Here is a 21,052-nt window from a genome sequence, read left to right as displayed (position 1 = left end):
TTCTTATTGCTCTTTTTTGTAATATATACAATGGTTGAAGTGAGCTTTTGTATGTATTTCCCCAGTTTTCAACGCCATACTCTAAGTATGGTAAAATCAATGAAGAATACAAAATGCGTAGTGCTTTCCCGTCCAAAATATATCTAACCCTTGCCAATATTGATATATTTTTTGCTATTTTGTGCTGAACATATCTGATATGAGATTTCCAGGAGAATTTGTCATCAACTATGACACCTAGAAATTTAATTTCATATACTCGTTCTATATTAGCTCCCCCAATTTTCAATTGAATTTCATTGTCTAGTCTACGATTCACAAATACCATAAATTTAGTTTTATCCAAATTATCTTATTAAGAGCATATTCAGTGTGCCACCTCCCACGTGTCCACAAAAAACTAAAACCGAATATAGTGACATCTCCTTCAGATGATAAGAACAGTGACTGCATTTTGTCCTATTTTAGATTATATAACTAACAGCCATGAAGTTCCTTTATAACGCCTCTTACTATAGAGGATCAGAGACTAAATTAGCATCAAGCCAGTGCAGCATAGGAGTACAGTGATTTGTCTAATCTCTTGTTCCATATTTCATCATTATAATCACACATAGTGAATTTAAGTGTGTGTGTGGTGTTAGAGGATGGTGCTTTCTCTGCACAAAGGTAATCCATACAGTAGGAAGCCTTCATTAACAGTCTCTTAAGAAATAAATGTATCTGGAAAAAAGCAAACAATGTTTACACATTGCACTTTGATTGCAATTTAATTTTACACCACTCAGGGCCCAGAACTCACAGAAGAGCTGATGATGGACTTTCATCATCAGTATCAGCAATCTCAGTGTCATTCATGTTTTGTGGGACTTGTCAGAAGACTTTGAATAAACCCCTGGCGGAGCGAGATAAAACCTTCTTTTTTGAGGGAAAATTGCCATGATGCACATCCAAATTTCTTGATTACAGGGCGAAGAGGGGGGGAAAATAAAAGCTTGAATGAAAGCCTGTGCAGAAAGTTTTTAGGTTGCTGCTATAACAGTCTACTTAAAATGCTTAGGTATCAGTGGAGACAGCTGCGACACTCTCGTCTTATGATTCTGTCGAGACAGTACCCTATCAAACCTTTCATACCGTTCCCAAGCTACATTTCTGGTGACAAAAGCTTTGTGGAAGCCTCCTGAAGGATTCATCTATATCCTAATATTTCCAATCCAATTTAACTGGAGCAGAGGAGTGGTCTGAGCACTAGTTTACCAATCTTTGCTTTCCAAGACTCTGTGCTGAAGGCTTGAGGGGTTCAATCAATGGTGCTTTGATCTCGGCTGGAACCATAATTATTTAACATTGTTACAAGGATTTCTCTAATCCATCCTACCATTAAATCCCTTTTACACCCTCATCTTCTGCAGCCTAATCTGCATCTGGGTGCTCCGTTTGTCTCTCTCTCTCATTTCAGCTGGCCCCTCCTTCCTTGACAACACCCTGACTTTATATTGGACTTGTGTGCCAAGTTAGAAATGCCTTGTTTATTCAGAGCCACCTGACTGAACAGTGGACAAGAACTTAAAGCTTTTCTCTAGATTTGTACTGGAGCTTTGGTCAGTTCTCTTCATTAGGGGCCAAATGGTGAAAAGCTTCAGCAAGTAAAAAGAAAAAAATATGAACAATATTTTATGAACCTTTGATTGCAATTGAAGGTAAAATGAGCCTAATGAAACCCTATAACCATCCTGATACTGCACCCATCTTAATATTTTCTCATTTTTCTGCTGTTTCTTTGAATGAACCAAGAAACTTTCAAAGTTCAGGTGACTGATGCCCACAAGGTTTAATCCCATCTGTTTATTTTGGTGATCACTTAGGCTACCAACAAAAGGGACCCACTGTCCTTTTGCAAATATTTGCATGCCTGTGTTTCACCATGATATAAATAGCAGCATGGGTAACCACAAACATTTGTTGAGGCACCTGTCATAGTGTCGTGGCCATCTGGTCCTCCAAAGCTCCTAGCATGACATATGTGCATTAAACCTGAAATGGTTATTGTCTTTTTTAACATCTGAGTGAAGCCGCATTTTCAAATTGTGCATGTTTTGAAAAGGGAAGGGAAAAACGAATGCCATTGGTGGTGGTGAGTGGGTGGAGGGTGGTAGTGGTGGGGGCTCCCTTTGTGCTCTGTTTGTGTTTGACCATCAGGTAGAAGCTCCAATGGCCAAATCTTTAGCTGACCCCTGCTTTGCCCTGGCCGAGGCCCAGCTGGCACCAGGAGCTGAGCAAGCTGGCCCGCACTGGCCATCAGGGATGGGCAAGAGAAGAGAACTGTGGGCAAGGTGATCACATCGCTGCTGTTACCTCTATGTCAAGCTAATCTCCTCCTTCAACATCTCTCTTTTCTGTCTGTCTTATTATCTCCTCCAAGGGCAGGGGTATTACCACCGTTTGTTTGTTCACAGCATAACTGAAAAAAGAAAAGAATGGATTTGTTTGGATTTCTTGGAGAGGTAGGGTATGGCCCATGGAACAATTGATTCAAATTTGGTGCTAATCTCGCTCATCATCAACTGGATTCAGGAGTTTTTTAAAGGATTCTTCAGCCCTGTGCATGCTGGAAAGGTTGTTGACTGTATGTGAACCCCCTTGTGGTGAAAGTGCACGGCTGTGCTGCTCAGCACTTGGAGTGAAGATGAGTTGAGCTAATACTGTAAGCATAGTAGGATGCATTTTGGAAAATGGACTCTAAAGTGGACTGACATGCAGCCAATTGGAGTGAGTTGTGTGTGTCTATGAAAGACAAAGTACACATTGTTATGTCAGTCTGCATGGGTCGGGCATTTAGTAATCACTCATGTTTATCGTTTCTCTCAAATAACTTTCAAACAAATAATGATATCAGTATCGTTACAAATGCCATGGGTTCATGCTCAAGGATTCATATTATGAGGGTCAAAATATCATGAGAATATTGCTTTCAGGTGTAATGACACTATGGGAAACTGAACTGTCTTGGTGGAGGTTTGTGTGTTAAGACTTTAGCAGCAAACAGACTAGGTTGCTCTACAAAGACACTTTTTCATAAATGTTAAAATGTTTTTATTATATACTAAGCTTTATCTAATTGATTTTTGTACATCAAACTCCTGAAATAAAGATTACATGAACTGGATTGAAAATATCAATCATTCTTTCTTATTGTTTTAAATGTTGCATCTAATGTTCTACGAATTAAACGAGGCACTCCAACAACTTACTACTGCACAATCATAAAGATGGGGGACAGATTTCACACAAGAGTGGTCAAATGGCCAGTGATACACTTGCTTTCACAGGCTGAGTATTATCTTTGTGACGAGTAAGTTGACTGCTCCATGTAAACTCAGATCATGGCCCTTTAATAATATTTATTTCTGTGAATTCAAGTTTCCACTGTGGTGGATAATAAAATTGCATAGTATTCTGTGAGAAACCGTTGTGAAAAACTGAAAAGCCTGAAACTCTGGCTAATACTGGTACTAATAAACACAATTCATGCAGAGTATATTCACCTGTGCATGCTGTTTTATATACTTTAAATTCAGGTAAAGGGCTTTGGAATCAATGTAGTATTAATCAATAACACAACAAACAGGTTGAGTGGCTTTAAACAGTAAACTAAACTTAATGTGTCACATCTGAAAAGTTCCTGTATATACATATATATATATATGTCAGAGTTGGTAGATTATAGTTTTAAGCAGGGATTTTAAGCAGAAATAACTGTGATCACAGTTACAGTGCTCTTGACAAACCCTGGAATCCCATGACTTTCATAGGGGGGTGTGGTTTACATGAGCAAGTACTTACAGTAGATAAGGCTGAGAATAGGTTCATTAGCAGAGTTAGCTAACTAACTAACACTGTTCTCAATTAGCCTAGAGGAGAGTGAATGGGAGAGAATGAGTGAGTCAGATTCCTATCAGCACTAGTCCACAAAAATGAAGAGAATAGCATATCTCCCAAATCAGCGGCTGATTGCGAAGCCTCTGTGACGAGAAATGAACACGAGACAGAAGATCAGTGTGCAGATTTGCTTGAGGACATACTTGTAGAGATGAGGGGAGAGAATGGGAACTCGCTGGGTGTTCCACATCAGAGACCCAGCACTCTGAACAACAGAGAAGAGCCAGTATCAGATTAATAGTGAGTCATTCAGCAGAGTTCTCTGCTGTTCCAGACAGAAAGACAATCAGAGAACAGGGGGCAATTGCGGACAGCACTTGACATGAGTTGTTAAAGTGGAGATGAAATGTGGGGACAAAAAAAAGTTCAATTACAGGATGTAGATTGTAAAGGCTTTTGTTGTTACTCAGCAAAAGGGAAACGGTATGGAGGTGCTTCAATCGACTCACCAAAGCAGGTGGGCATGTTCTGAGTTAGCCCACCTCATTAAAAGACTTCACTCTCTTTTTATGCAACGGCCATTACACTTCCTATTCAGATGCACACGCGCAGTGATTAAAAATTATCTGTTGGTGATCATAATCACACCTGCTTAAACTTAAGCCAAAGAATAACAAAGAACTTTTGAATGCTGAACATTTACAAAGAGATTAAAGGGTAGACAGTCTCAAACTAAATAAATTTGCTTTTAATCGCTTTGAACAGGAAGTCATGTCATTTCAAATGTTCCTATCTGATTGTCTGATTCCCCTCTTTAGTCAAATTACAACATGCCCATCTGACTTTTCCAGCACAATGGGAAAAATTAAAAAGGGAAATGACCTTTCATGGCAGCCATGATCGGAGAGTGAATGGCATTATTATGCACCAAGATTAATTTCTGCCCACTTTATGCTGCCCATTGAGAAAACAGAGGAGGGGCACAAATGCCTCTGTCTAAGTCACTCACTAATTGGCTGATATATCACAGAGATGTTCAGAAACTTACATAAGTGATGAAATGTTGATTATGAATGTGTTATTTTTTGTTGATAATCCTGGCTGCCAAGATCAAGCTTGTGCGCACAGTGCACATATCAAAGCGTGGTTATTTGAGTTGGATGCAGCCATGTGCTAAGTGCCTTTTTTTTTGGTCTGTAATACAGCAGAGATTAGGATGCAGTGTTGAAGTTCTCAAACTGGATGTCACATGATATCCACTCAGGCTGTGGTTTAGTAAAACATGAAATGTGCATCATTTCTCATATCACCTCCCCTGCAGTTCAGCCATCCTCACTGTACACAAGAGACACTTTACTCCCACAACTCAAGTCTCCCTCTGCTCCGCTAATTCTCATTCTGATGGCTAGGTGGAAGGGGGAACCATAATTACAGTCAGTCATACATCTACTCATGCTACATCCATCCCTCCTTTTCAAAGCAGTATTTTTAAACTCAGCATTTTCTCGGCAAAAAAGGCCTTTTTTGTTGCATACGATGCTGTCTTTTTGTCATGGCCCGCATAGTTCTGAGCTGACCCCTTCAGCCCTGTCTCCTGACTGATCACAGTGATGGTTTATTACTGTCGTCCCAGCGCTCTTATCTTTAGCCAGCAATGCTCATTTCCTTCCCCAGATTTAAATGCAAATGTGAAATTTAATGATAAATGTATTATCTGATAGGTGCGATAACACTGATTCACTGTCAGTATAAAATACACACCCCAGGGGGCTTCAAGCTAGCAAGCACAGTTTGCCCAAATCCACATTCCTCTCTGTGTGTCTCTCTTCCTCTCACTCTTTTTCCTTCTTTTTTTACAAACTCGTGTACCTGCAATAAATTTTCGAGGTCATTTTATGCACTGAAAGGAGTCACATTTTGTGTGTTCAGCAGTGTGGGTGCAGGCTATTGCCAAGCAGTAATTGCTGTGCAACTTCTTCAGTGTATTATCCATCACTTTGATGAAGTTAGTTTTAGCCAAAGGGCAAAACAAGATAAAAAATAAACTCTCAAATAAGCAACATTTGCATTGCTTTATAAGATTCTTTCAAAAAACACATAAAAAGGTTTTTATGGGTAAACTATTGTTGGTAATATTAACTGAATGGTGGTGTACATACAGTTAGAGTAGATTGTTATATTGCAGGCAGACTTCTGACTCATTTGTTAATCTACAGAAGGGTGTACAAATATCCTGTTGTTCCTTTTCCACTCAGTGTCAGACTCAGTACCTTACTTTTCCAAACACGGATACAATAACTTTGCCTGCTGGTCCTTGGAGACCAACTAGGAAAGTGATATGAGGACTTTTCTTACTTGGACCATCCCACTCATCCGGTACCACTGCAGCATGCCTGGTCTTCTCGCCCTGTCCATCCATTTCTGACTCTCCTGGTTCTCGGCTTCCATCTTCCTCTCCTGCAAAGCAGAAAAGAGTCAGCCCTCTAAAGCACACAAGACGCAAAGTGAGCAGCACTTAAGCCACATGTAAAGTTCAGGCACCTAATTTAATTAAGCACTGCGATATGGGCTGTGCTCCCCTTCCAAAGGATAGAATCTGATGGACCTTACATATTATCCCAGCACAAACCATTTCACTTTTATAACTTGTTCCTTTAATATTCTATTCTAATATTATGTGAGGTATTGTCATTGGATGTTTTTGTGTGTATATAGGTCTGTATGCACTATGTGCATTTGTTATGAGCTCACCAGCTCCAGCTGCACAGCTTTTTGTAAAAAGATTTCCCATGAGTGCTTGCAGGAACAGGAGGAAGCCACATGGAACAGGAAGGAAAGCAATGTGTGGGAGAGAGGTGGCTATTTATTACCGCTTGATCTATTGTGGAGGGAGCTAGAATGTGTGTTATAGGATGTAGGGCTGATTTACAGTCTCAGGGGCTCACACAGACCATGCTAAGGGATATTTAGGTATCTCTCCGCAGGATGTAAGTGCTAAAATACCTTGTTAAACAGACTCCACCTCTGAGCATGCAACCATAACACTGACGGGAAGGTTTGTTGATCATTCTTAGATGCACTTAATGGAAAAAACTTCTAGCTTTGCATGTCTACAGTAAGCACAGCTTGTACTAAAAGTTTATAGGCACATGGATTTGTGCTTAGTAGGTTCCCCTAGTGTTGTGCTTTAAATAAATCTAAAATGGCAGACACAGTGATTGCACAAAGTTTCTCTCCAAAGTCAGGCAAACCTGCTCAGGGCATGCAGTTGGTAGATGATAGTTTGTGGAGGAACATTTCTCTCACATTGTCACCATATCATTTTCAACCCTTTGATGTTTAAAATCTAATAGCGAATGGTCAAGGACAGACCTGAGTTACTACAATGGATTACTACGCTTCATACACTTTACAAGAAAAGAGGGAAAGATGTGTAGAATTATACAGTATATGATTTTTTTAAACAAATTTGTGAAGATGTGAAGACATGAAAATTTATACCTATCACCAAAACCATAACCAAATATAAGACACAGAGTACATGTCATGAGGTTATGTACTACATCTGTATCTGACCCCGCACCCTCCAACACACACACACAGCCTCCAAAAAACATTTCAGAGTGTTAGTTATCACATTTCTAGTGACAACTGCCAGGAGACACACACTACTTCACCCCAGTGATGTCTGTCCTCGGTTAAGCTAATCTCCAGATCAAGCACACACACACACACACACACACACACACACACACACACACACACACACACACACACACATCATGCTTGTTTAGCATTTTTTGACATGGTTCAGTTCAAAGAAGGTAGCAAACATTGCCAAAAGGGTGTCAGCTTTCTGGTGTACACTAAAAGAGGAGATGTATGTGTAGGAAAACGTGATACTGAAGGAAAGTCTGCAGAAATGTCCTACTTACAGTACATGAGGTCATTATGACCCAGTTTTGCTTATGCAAGTGTCTGCTTGGGCTGATGCTTTCTCCCCCCACTCCTCCTCTCTTCCAGTATTTTATCAGGAAGCTCGCTCAAATAAATTCCCCTAGTATTTATTGTTGGGCCTGGAGAACCTCTTTAACATACTAGGCTCGTATTATGACGAGGATAACAAAGGCGTATATCAACAGTTCCTTCCAATGGAGCGGAGTTTAAAAAAAGCTGGCGAGATAACATTAAAGGCACTACCTTGATCTCAGGCGAACATGTTAAGCCCTGTAACGAAACGTATTGGAAGTGTTTAATTACACCCCGGGAAATGAAGCTACAAGATGATTCCTTAATTAAGCAGTGATTAAGGATTTTCTGCCTTCTATCTAACACAGTTTGCAATGCATTTTAAACACAATCGCCCAGGCAACCACACAAGAAACAATGTCACAGGGCTTTGATGAAGTTTCCTGCACAAATATCACTAGGAAAAAGCCAAGCAGAGGAAGAAGTGCTGGAGCAGCACTCCTCTGCTTACAGTACAGTTTGATTATACCTGGAATGCAAGGAATATAGAGAGCTTTTTATGGTTTTATATGACACATGAATTTTGATATTTCTAATGAAGAAATAGTCACACTGTAAGAGTACCACTATAACTAACAGAGCCTTTATCTTGTTTCATCATTTGAAATAAAACCCTCTGCAGTCTTATTAAGGGAGACAGATCATTAATAATCATCCTCTACATTATTGCCTGGATCATAATTTACATCTGGCTTGGTTTCCACTCCCTGCACAATCAAACGGAGATACTTAAGGCTGAGTGAGAGAAGGCTGAAGAGAACAGACGGGACAGGGTGGGCTGGGAAGGCATGGCGGCCTGCTGGGTGCATGGTTGGCGGGCATGCAAGAGGAGCCAGTGAGCTGTTAAAATCAGCCCTATCGCTGCTCTATCAAAGGACAGCTCTCTAGCCAAATCACAGTCACATGCAGCGTGCCACACATTCAGGTCAATAAGCTTATAGGCACTTTACACAAACAATTCCTCGAGCAAGGTAGCAACAAAGTCATATTGGCTTTTCCTCTCCCTTTTAGCATTGTCTCTGCCAAGGAAGCCCTTGAAAATGTCAATCTCTTGTATGTGACTTTAAGCAGCTCAGAGTGCTCTAATCCTGACCACTGAGGCTAGAGATAGGTCACAATTTCTGCAAAATGGAGTCTAAGTATTTTTAAGTCTTCATCTGGGTTTGCACAGTTCTATATGCTACTGACATGATGGCTTGATGACTTTAACCCACTTCCACTTTTCTAAACCCATTGCAGTCTTGCTAGAGCTGGTAATGATTTTCAGAATTTAAAATGTAATACTCAGGGGGTGGGGTTGCCTGCTGTACCCCCAGCAGTGGTGGTGCTACTCAGTTAATATTGCACATTCGGTTGTTGATGCAGATTATGCTGCAACAGATAAAGTCAATTCCAGGAAGCAAGCTTTTTCACCAAAGTCAAGCATAGCTGTAAGAGTTCTCAGCTATCTGAAAAACAGGCTTGAATTGCATAAAATTTGTGGTAGGCAAAGCACTCCAATGGAGGGAGGCTATTAGTGAAATGCCTTGCCACTGTCTCTTTAAATGCCAATAAATTCCCATCATTACAGAATCTGGCAGTTTTCCTCCCTGTCTGCAGCCTGGGTCTTTATCTCACTCTGCCTCAGTCTCTGAGCATGTAGATCTGGCCCAGTTAGATTGTCATACTTAACAAACATTAATGATTAATTTCCTCCACTGAGTCAAATGGGGCTAAAGGGATGACTCGATTCATCTTATCACACCACAAATTAGCATTTCCCCATATTCTCCAGCATCAACTGTGCATTGCAATTCCACATTTACCATTCTGGGCACTGGCAGCTGTGGCGAAAGAACCAAGGAGATCTTCCTCCTCTGTTGCAGGAGATTCTGATTACTTCTGTGTTACACAAAGAGTGGCATAATTAATTCTGCCACTTTCTGTGTGTTAGTGTATGTCTCTGACTGCTGTAAGTCAAAATACCCACTGAGAGGTTATTTGAAGGGTCAAGGTGGGTTTATTATTTGCAGTGTTGAGTCCAGGGTAAGGTGTATGGAACTTTTATGCTTCATCTCCAATGTGACTTCTGTCTGCATTCTTTTTCTATAATTTGAGAAGAACGCTGCAGAAAATGTTCACATTTAATATTCTGACAAATTAACTTTCACAAAAGCATCAGAATCAAACAGTTTGAGCTGAAAAAATCATGTAATGTAACTTCACACAAAGATGTTTTACATATAGAAAATGAGACATATGAAATGGCATGTAAATTTGCTGTCAGAGCTAACTAAGGAAGTCATTTGTCACCAGACAACACTTGGAACAGAAAGGGAACACCCTGTGCTAAACTCCACAGATAGCCAACAGTTGCAGAGGGGCTAAAACAGCAAGGTGACATTTCAGTTTCAGTAGAAAAAAGATGCAGTGTATAAAAGAAAGGCATCTTTAATACAATTACCGATCTATGTGTGTCGATAGCTATGTGTGTGGGTGTGTGTGCGCGCATTTGCTGTGGAATGAGTGTGTTCATCTATGGGCTCTTCACAAACACAGCTCCATAAATGTAAAACTGACCAAGCGGCTGAAGTTCTTTGAGGTAAGATTCTGTTTTAATTACAAATAAAAGCCAAGGTTATTTTTTTAGACATGTGACTTTCTTTCTCTCACAGAGCTCTTGATAGGTAGGCAGACCCCCTCCACTTCTATGTGTATTAAAGCTCCTTCCTTCTCTCTGGGACACTACTATTGTGCCAAGCTGCTTTATTTCACACTTCCTATGCTCTATCAGAGCCATCACATTGAATGTCACAGACAAGGGACTCCTCATACATTTTATGGTGGATGAGTGCTACAGCTGTAACTGTAATAGTTAAAGCCTGCACAATGTGGTGTTGGCTATTCATATTGTTCAGTGGTCCCCAAATTTGGGGTTGATACCACCCCAAAGAGTTACAACATAAATTTGAAGGGCAGTGGTGGAAGTAGTAAAACTGTGCAAGAAATATACTTGAGTAAAATTACATTTGACCATGTCATCATCATTATATGTCGTTATCATAAAGGTATTTTTCACTAAAATATAACAAGTAACAAAAGTAAAAGCATTCATTATGCAGAGTGGACTTTTCAAGGTGTTCTACTGGATACTTAAGTATATTATATTATAATTGCATGCAAACAGCATTCTCATGTTGACGCTGGTGAAACCGAGGCTAACTGTAACTGTCTTATGTGCAGACTATGCATCATTATATATTATTATTATCTGTTAGTCGTGTTTTGAATCTAAAATGTGAACCTGCATTAAGTCATCTAATAAATGTATTGGAAAGACTAGTACAATATTTCTCTCTGAAATTTAGTGGAGCTGAGGGTTAAAACTGTATAAAATGGAAATACTCAAATAAAGTGCTGTACAAGTGGCTGAGAACTGTACTTCAGTAAAATACTTAAGTTAATGTACTTTTGTTGCTTTCCATTGAGGAGGGCTCATGACAAGATTAACTGAAAGCCATATATCTGCAACACAATGATTTTAATTTACTCTACATAAATTCTGCTAAATTTGTTTTTCTGAATTATAGGAGAATTCCATCACTTTTGGCCTCTAAATATTATTTAACAAAACAGGTAATATGAAACCAGTGAAAAGAACCACTGATATGGATCATACAACAGAGTTTTGGTGGAATACGACTCAATGGTATTTCTCCTGGCTGAAGAATTAAATGCACTCGTAGTGTGGCATGTGTGAGATTTGACAACAAATCTTTTTGCAATTTTAAGTTAAAGGCCCCTGTCTGTGATGCCACCATTAATGAGAGGCACCAAAAACCAGTGAGAGCCATGACACCATTAACTAAACAGGTTACTGAGTCAACCATCACCCAGTTTAGAGACTCCCAAGCCTTAGACCAAGATGGGACATCAAGGTGTTCCATGCACTTATCTGGGGAGTCCCTTTTCTGCAAGGGTAAGGCAAATGGCTGAGTCTTTGGTGGCATTCAACTTCTTGACCTTTGCGCCTTTAAGCAGCTTTGCTACTTCACCGCACTCTGATCAAAGTTAATAAGTGCTTCATATGTTAATGAAAATTGGTACTCCTCTTTGTGTTCCTACAGCTTTTTAATACCTATTATAGACTGAAACTTTTAATGGAGGTTTTAGGTCCCCCTGACAAGCCCATTTCAGAGAGTGACTACACAGATACAAGGCTAAGCTAAGACCAGAGAGTCACTGCTCAGTGGAGGAACCTTACACGGGAGACCTTATTCTCCGGGAAGCAGCAGAAGATAAAGGCCATGGGATGAGTGGCTGCTTTAAAATCCACGTTCAAGTCCGCACAGGGCTAATTACAGCGCACCATCACATTTGAGAGGGTTTAGTTAATCAAGGGGGCTCTCTTTTTCCTCCTATAGTCGAGGAATAACACAGTTAAACCATTTAATGCTGCTAGGATTGCGCCATGTTAAATTCAAGGCAGTTTCACATAAGCAGGGTAAATTTAAGCCACTCTGACATTAGTTTTATGTAGATCTAATTGAAGAAGGGATCATGGGCAAAATGGCTACACCTGATGATCGGGTACAACTTGCCGCAAGGAAAAACGAAATATGTATAGTACATCATTTGGGTCTTAGAAAGCAACAGGAGACTTAGCTACTGTAAGCTTAGACAGCAAAGTAACATGTACCAGAAAGGTTATTTTCAACATTTTGGATTCCTATTTAGTGTCGACTATATTCATAAATATGTGGGATGAAAAGAAGATTTGAGGTCCAGTTCAACACATGGTTTTATTCAAAACAAGGAAAATATCTACTCTAACTGCTCTGACAAGGTTCTTTGAAGATTTCAGCAGAAGTTCTAATTTTTTTTCTTGCTGTAACCATCAATGTGTAGTACACCATTTACTTCATAGCTTCTGGGTTATTACAAGACCATACATTGTACTTTGAAGTTGAGTAAGGACACATTAGGAATAAGACAAAGGGTAAAGCAAACGAGGAGTCTCTGGTAATTGCAATTTCTGAACAATTGTGCCGTTCAACTTTTCCCAGAGAACAAAAGGAAAACATTATTGATATGATTACTGGGGCATAGCCCACCTGAAACATGAAAGATTTCTTTTTTCCATAATGTAATCCCACAAGGCACATCAGTTTAGAAGTGTGAAGAAATAATTCTAAACAATTTTCTCTTTGAAAGGAGAAAGAAGAGGCAAACATTCAAAGCACTGGCTCTTCATTAAAAAGTCAAATTATGGCATCCGTGCACCAGGAGGAGTGAGGACACCTGGGGTAGTGAAAACCATGCCACTCGGGGATAGGACGGGGTGGGGTTGACTGGGCGAGTTAGCGAGAGGGAGGTGAAGCTTTCTGTCATCTTCACACTGTAACCTGGAGCAGACCACAAATTAGCTCCTGTGATGGCAAAGTGTGACCCAATTGAAACAAACATACAAAGAAGCAATCTAATTGAATTGGAGTTCAAAGAGGCATTTGGCCGGACCTCCGAGCAGTAGCAGGTGCTGCTGAGTGTCTGCAGAGCTTTAGTGCCCGCTCAGAGGGAAGCATTGGGCTCTCCAGTGCACTGGCGTACTGTCGTGCACCTTCACAGCGCTATGTCAAAAGGAGAGCCAGGGCTGCCAATGCCATCTCTCTCTCAGGTCAAACCACTGTGTGTGGGTGGATTGCTAGGATCAAATATCAAAATAAATACTTTCAGCTAAGGTAGTGATGTGGGAGAAATCCTCATATAAATACAAGTTCTGCTAGCTTTGACTTGAACATGTTAAAGAATGTCATTAGACGCCATCGGCAGGAGGTGAGCTTGTTTTGATGCTTGTAACAAGGGTTACTTAACATATGTGTCTCATATTAGGTATTAAAAAGGGCACTGTACACTGGCTGTGGAAAACAGAGTTTCACTGTAGAATAAGGAAATGATCCTCACCTTTGTTGCAGAAGTACTCCATGTCTTCGCAGCTCATGTTCTCAGTCTCAAACTCGGCAGTGAAGTTCTCCTCCACAGAGAACTCATCTTTGGCCAAGAGCTCGTTCTCCTCAGAGACACACTCCTCCTCCTCTTCCTCCAGGCCATCCTCCAGAGGACCTAAGGGAACACACACACACACACACACACACACACACACACACACAAGGGAGATGTTCAGCAGTTTCATCATACCCTTCAGGCTTTCATAAAAAAAGGTTGCTCTGCTTCTTCTTGTTTTTTTGTTTTTTTTGCAGTACTGCAAATGCAGATGCATAGTACAGCACTGTACTGTCCATATACCTACATGGTCAAACATCGATTATAGAGAAATATAAAACCATGCCAATAAAGGATATTATTTTACCACAATATTTCAAAAAGGTTTTTCCATTACAGCCACTGGAAAAGCCCTTAGAGGCTGTGTGCTTTCTGGAAAAAAAAAGCTGACATGCAGCCAAGGTGAACCTTGATGTTAATCCTGCTACCTGCAAAACAAAGCCTCACACAGACGGAGGTAAGGGGGGAAAAGTTCCTTTCCAGGCATCAGGACGGGAGGGGGAAAGAAAATACTTTTATTAATTTGTTAGCCTTATCACAGGGTACAATGTTGATTTTCCATTTACATTCCATGCCTTGGGGTAATACACCAGTGCAATCTTAAAGGAGACACTTTTCCGTGTGATTAATTTTTCCCCCTTCTGTGCAATATTATTTCTTTAAATCTAAATGATTTCAGAGTTTTGCTTGTAGCTGTACATCTCTTTTGGTATTTGCATATTACTATTTTGCTTCAATCAAGGGCATTGATGGAATTACAGCACTGCTACCTGGATTGTATTAGTACATAAAAATATCTCACCTGGCATTTGAATGTTATTAAGATAATGTGCATCTTGCACAACTCTCCTTCTCACCAAAACATGTCCCCAATGTCTGCACACAGATTACAATAGCAGTGAAGTGATGGAACACAAGTTTAAGGTTAGTTTATATTTGAAATAATACACTCCAAATTAAAATCCTGTGTGGATTTCATAAAATCTCCTTCTCAAGTTGTATTCAAATGGAATAATCATCTCAAAAGTGCTGCCACTGCTGCCTGTTAGATGTGGATGCAGTCTTCATTTCTGCCTGTCACACATGAGCTATGTTGCAGCCCTTTGTGCATCATCTTGGGCCTCAAACGGAGTACACTGATATCCTCTCGACACCTTTCGATGTGTTTGTTCTGTTGTAGCGGGAGTGAGCCCCTCAGCTTTAATAACGCATTAATTTCAGTTGACAAAGTGGAGCTGGTGTGCCGCTCCTGTTTCTCTTTCTTCCCACAGCAAGCCTCATAAAGGACCCCCCTGATGTCCACAAACTGCTTGCTCTTTTCATTAGTCTTATAAATTACTCCTTTGTAGAAGCCTGCATCTGCAGGAGCCACGGACATGAAAAGAATTAGCACAGAGATCTCTAATAGACACTGTGCTGCTTTTAAATTAGGATACAGTTTTACGATCTTATCTGATGCCTTCTGCTGATTCGCTGAGGAGTGAAGTGAGGCGTGAAGTGACTCGATGAGTCTACCATTGCTTAAGATGATACTGAGAGATAAATATCGCAGTATCAAGGGGAGATTCTATGACTGGCGTTAAAAGCTCCTGCCAAGGCAATTGAAGACTGTGAAAGAAAGTGGGGAAATACATTTCTATGTACACACTCTGTACACATTCCATTACACAGCTGAATAAGAACTGTGTGTACAACTGAATGATTCTTCCTCTGTTGCTCGCAAATAAAACAGCACTATTGCACCACAGAAAATAGACCTACAGTGTTGTGCGATAATAAGGGTAAAGGGAGATTAAAGATAAACTTCATGGTCAATAAGACACAAAGATTAGGCAGATAAGATGAGATAGAATTGTGGTTTAATAGACTCAGAATAAGGGCATCTCACTTCCCCACTCTAACAGATAGCAACTAAATGGAGCATTTTCAAAGTAGAGATACTGGAGGCATTGCTAAATATGGAAAAATGAAATACTCCACCCAGTCAGAGACGTTAAAGGGGGTCTGATGGCTACTTCTTGGGGACCACGTAGATTAACAAAGTTTGTTCATATTCTCACATGTTTAGTTTATTATACAGTATTCATTGCATAGAGAGACCTGAAATTATTTCAGAGACAGCAATGATAAGAATAATGACTTTCTAAACGACTATCCACCACACTCCTAACTCATTTTCTGATAGTGGCGTTCCTGCTATATTTAGTTGTGTACTGTTTAAAATCCTGTCACATTCACTGTGTGACCCGCGCTTGTTGGTGCATTTCTATAGGGTCTGCTGACGAAATGGGCCAGAGGAATGTCTGCTGCTTCACCCCATTATCAAGCCTCCTCAGGAGTTCAGATGGCCAATGACACTGTGGAGAGAGCGTCTGAGTTTAACTTGTGCACAGAGTACAGAACAGTATGCTTAAAATGTTGCACTCATTACAACAGCCACAAGAAAGCAGTAAAACTGTGGAACTGTGAACAGAGGCGATCTTAGAGAAGTGACAGCAGACCATGCCACAGTACAAACACTGTCTTGAAAAGCTACTTGGACATCCTTCGGGGGATTCACTGGATGTGGCGTCCCAAACTCTTATACTGTTTACAGAAGGGAAAAAAGAAGCCACCATAAGAGAATCGCTGCTGTTAGATTTTCAAAACCACACAAACACAGAATAATGTACTCTTGAATTGACAAAAATGTATGATGCTCAATCTATTAAGCAATTCATCAAGCAAAAACAGAAATATCAAAATTCTGTGGTTTCAGCCTATTTTCTGCTGCTTTCTCTGTTTTCCTGTATATGATTTAAAATTAAACATCTTGCAGGTTTTAACATTTAATCAGGAAAACGTAAGTTACCCCATGCTCTCACAGTGTTCTCACAGTGTTATTATCATATTATGTTTTATTACTGAAAAAATCAGGCTTTTCTCCAAATTTTCTTGTGATATCCTAGATATTTTTACATAATCGGCCACTAAAAGTCATTGGGATGAAACCATCTGAAAAAGAAGTGTTTGATTTAATTGCTCACGTCTTTCACACAATGTGTGATGAAGACTTACAAGAAGACGCTGCTTTATTTCTAAAAGTTTACAAGCCAACAGGGTTGGAACCACTTGATTAAACAATTATTCTGTTAATCATGAAAAATAATCATTTGATTAATAAAGAGAAAAATCAGTAGGTGACTTTCTTCAAAAGTTATCTGTAACCTTAAACGTGACACCTGTTCCCTTCAGGAAGTCAAGCGCTTATTCAAGAGAAAGGCTTGTTTTGCCAAAATGAATATCAGTCTAAAGGCTGATATAAAGATCTTTGAGGAAACCGCACTCTGTCTGAAATTCCTCTCAATCAGACTGAGTGTCCAGGTTCAGCCCAGTCGTCCACACCCTCCACCCTGAACTGTATCGTCCACATTCATCAGACTGTTCCTCTGCCAACTAGAGAAAGAAATCTCAGCACTGTTCAAACAGTCATGCAGCAGGAGCAACAGTCAGCAGTAGCCAGAACTAATAGAGACATTGGTAGCTGAATGCAGGTTTGATCACAGTCGCTCTTTTGTTCATGGCATGGCCTCTGTCTGATAGGGATCGGCCATGCGAAGTGCAGCTCCGGAGAGGGATATGGTAATGCCTCCACTGGGGTGATAGTCTGAGACCATATGATGGACAGAGGATTAATGAGTCACAGAGCAAGAGGAGCGGGGAAGAGAGGAGTACAGACAGAGGTGGTGGAATGAGCATATCTTTCAGGAAAACACTCGGTACATGAGTCTGCCTCAGTGAAAAAACACACAGATGTGCCAACCGTGCCTCGGAAACTCACCCTTTCAAAAAAGAAGAGCTCTAAACAAACGTGTGTATGTGTAGAACTGTATGAGTGACTGCTAATTTCATGGCATGCTTTTTCAGCCGTCTGCAATGTGGGGAGCTTGTGGCCAGGCTGTGATAGCGATACCTCACATTATCAGCAGGCTCCACAGTGTGATGTGTGGATCACAAACCCAGCCTCCTCTATAGCTCCCTAATTAGAGGTGAGGTAATTGAATCTGACAGAACAAAGCAGCAGATCTCTATAAGCATGAAAATCATTTTTACTCCCACCTATACAGGTTTTCATCCAAAAGGTCCATTGAAAATGTGTCCAAGCTGGCCTGGGGATAAAACGGAGCACCTGAGACTAAACATGAATGCATAATGCGGCCTGAAAATCCAGCAGGGCCACACAGATCAAGCTCTGCCAACTCAGCTCTTCTGTGACTGGGTGATTGTGCCAACAGTGATCCCAGGTCTTTCTCACTTCCAGGTGAGTACACACATCCTCTGCAGAACTCCTCAAACTTCTGCAGGGGCGGAAATGAAGAATACAAGCTTTGTCTTAAGTTGCGAGTAGTTCTACGCTGTGGGCCAGGTAGGCTTAGATGCGCATTCATATGTTTACCCCCAGAGCTGGAGAAAATATATATACTCACTCTTTTACAGCAAAGCATGAAAACATAGAAAACACTGTCATCTCTTCATGCAAAAAGGGCTGGGAGGAGTGAGAGAAGAAAAAGGGGAGAGGAGAAGGTGGAGGGAAGTGAGGAGAGACTCAGAGCCATACTCTCAGCTTAGCTCTAATGACCTTTGGGAAGCAGAAGGCTCCTTCAGTCTTGGAGGAGACTTAGTGTATATGTTATAGGGCTCAAGCCTCTAATTTAATCCTTGATCACTATAATGAAAAAGATACCATTTATGCAACTCTTAATAGCTTAATATGCTACAGGAACCCTCAAAGGAACTTTTCATTTCAAACTTGAAATCTTTCTTCATACTGCATAAATGCCTTTTTCTAAGTTGTACACTGTGATCAAACTAAATGTGGAGCTAATGCTGTGGCACAAATCAAAAGTAAATTGCCATTTGTATATTGTCTGTGAATGGTTGCTTGTGTGTAAGTGTGTGTGTGTGTACTGGGAGGAGCGTGGAACAGCTTCAGTGGAGACTGATGTGTTCTCAGAGCTGCAGTCTGTCACCAAGAATAAGCGATGGTATTGTTTAACTTGATTTTCTGGTTGCTAAGCAATGTAATTCTCGTGATTAGAAATGGCTGCCTTCCTAAATTCAGGCATTTACAATCAACAGTCAACAAACTGCTCGAAAACTCAGCACCAACGCTTGGCTAGAAATCGCAGTGAATGGTGGTGAATGGTGGTGTGGGTGTGGGTGTGTGGGGGGTGGGGGGATACATGCATTCACATCTTTGGAAAGCATAAACACACAGGAACAGATACAGGGCATCTGCATGTGATCTGATGACATCATGTATTTAGATGACCCACACATTTTACTCTGCACTATGTTTACGCTTCACGCAGTATGATGGAGACCCAGCTGGGAAAAGCATCACTGTCACTATCACTGGCTGCACAGCTGCTCAGAGTGTTACCCAGATGCAGAATAATGTTTCTGATTATTTTTGTTCACATTTTCAAATACTGTTAACATAATCCTGCAGAGTATCTTATTCCAATCAGACACAACGTTGGAGCCCAGCATGTTTGTAGAGTTGCTAAGTTCTGTGTTGTTGCGCCCAATGTTTCTGTCTGGACTGTTGAAGGGGAATAACACACTCTTACTTCTTTATCCAATGGATTTGAATTGGAATGGCATGAAAACATACTGGCATTTGACTATGCCATTAAAATGCTGGAGGCACCTCTGAGCATGCCCGAGGGCTTCAGCAGATGCCAGCCAGTTTCTCTGTGGAGTTAGCTAGGTCCTGCTTCACTCTACTGCCTCTACTTCTCTCTCTAGGGTTTACACACACACACTGGTCCAAGTGGATGCTGGTACAGCGTTTGGGCCATAAAAGTCACAAAGCTTGTCCTCCAAGTAATACGGACTCAGTCAGTTCCTCTCTTGCAGGGCAACATTTGCCTTGCAGGAGCAACAAGCAGATTAAAATGCTGTTAAAGTGGCCACCATGCTGTATTTTCAGTCCTTGCTTCTCCTCTGGCTGAATGATTTATTATTGTCATTCTGTTACTTATAAGGAAATAAAAGTTAACCATGTGCCTGTACACCGGATGTGACAGCTGAAACAAAGCAGGTAAAATATGTGTGGTCTTAATTACTGGTTTATAAGCAAGCTTTTCACTAGAACGTTCACTTTTAATGAAGCTATTGAGTGAGGCTCCTCCAGGGAGCTATCATGGTTAAGTGGGGGTATCCATCTTCAGCCACTGGCTCGTCTGCAGACGAGTGCAGGCTCTGTCTACAGCGCACTCATCTCATATTGGCTCACTTTATCTTCACTAAGTAAAGTCTGTTGGAAGATGCTAACAGTAGCAAGAAAAGACTTTTCTCCAACAGCTCTTATGAAGCCAACGAAGTTTTCATCCTGTAGAGGCAGCAGGCACTTTACTCGTGCTTAAGTGCTTAAAACGATGCTGTTGTTTAACCTGAACAGCATCATATTCATCACATTTAGTGGTCTGCAAGTCTGCGGGGACTGACATAGAATATTGTAAACGTTAAAACAGCCTGTGCAACAATTAGCTTTTAGTCAAGTGTCATTTCAAAGAATTTAATAGGGCTCCTTCAGAAAAAGAAAAATGATTACTGTATCAAATAATGTAGATAAAACAACACTTCCCATCAAGAAATTTCTATGAAATGGATATATCTAATATGGCAAGTTCATTCCAGTAGTATGAAGGACTTGGGGGGGGGGGTTCCCTTTGCAACAAATTCTTCATTAATTCAATTCTAATTTGCCTCTGGTTCCTATTTCTTCTATTGATAGTTCTACTTCTTAATACCTCGGATAAGGGGGAGAAAATCACTGCAATAACTCAGTGGAGACTGTGTGAGCATCAGATAGGATCTAAATATTACCAATGCCAAAAGAAGTGTGAAGTCTGATGAACATTTCAAAAGAACAATTCTTTATGGATCAGCTAAATCTTTTCCACTTTTTAATTAAAAGTAAAGAAAATAGAAGTTAATTATCCTGTAAAGATTAGCTGGTGGGCATCTTTCTGTAAATTAGTTCTAATTAAAAGGAAATTGTCAAATGACATTCAAAGCACTGTCCTTTAAAACACAGACCGTGATGGGCTAACCCCCC

The 21,052-nt window shown here is 40.5% G+C and overlaps 1 protein-coding gene across 3 annotated transcripts in view; it reads right to left on the bottom strand.

The window, feature by feature from the left end:
- zfpm2a (zinc finger protein, FOG family member 2a) overlaps positions 1–21,052 on the bottom strand; it is a 113,944-nt gene that overhangs the window by 69,481 nt on the left and 23,411 nt on the right. For all 3 annotated transcript variants that reach the window (XM_020611607.1, XM_020611608.1, XM_020611606.1), the window contains 2 exons: positions 13,849–14,007; positions 6,235–6,336 (listed from right to left, as the gene is read on the bottom strand). In XM_020611607.1, the coding sequence (XP_020467263.1) occupies positions 6,235–6,336; positions 13,849–14,007 (261 nt within the window). The remainder of the gene's footprint in view (positions 1–6,234; positions 6,337–13,848; positions 14,008–21,052) is intronic.

Source organism: Monopterus albus, unplaced genomic scaffold (genome assembly GCF_001952655.1).
Source record: "Monopterus albus unplaced genomic scaffold, M_albus_1.0 scaffold116.1, whole genome shotgun sequence".
Lineage (NCBI taxonomy): Eukaryota > Metazoa > Chordata > Actinopteri > Synbranchiformes > Synbranchidae > Monopterus > Monopterus albus.
The sequence above is the reverse complement of the archived record's forward strand: the minus strand, read 5'-3'. Positions and strand labels throughout refer to the sequence as shown.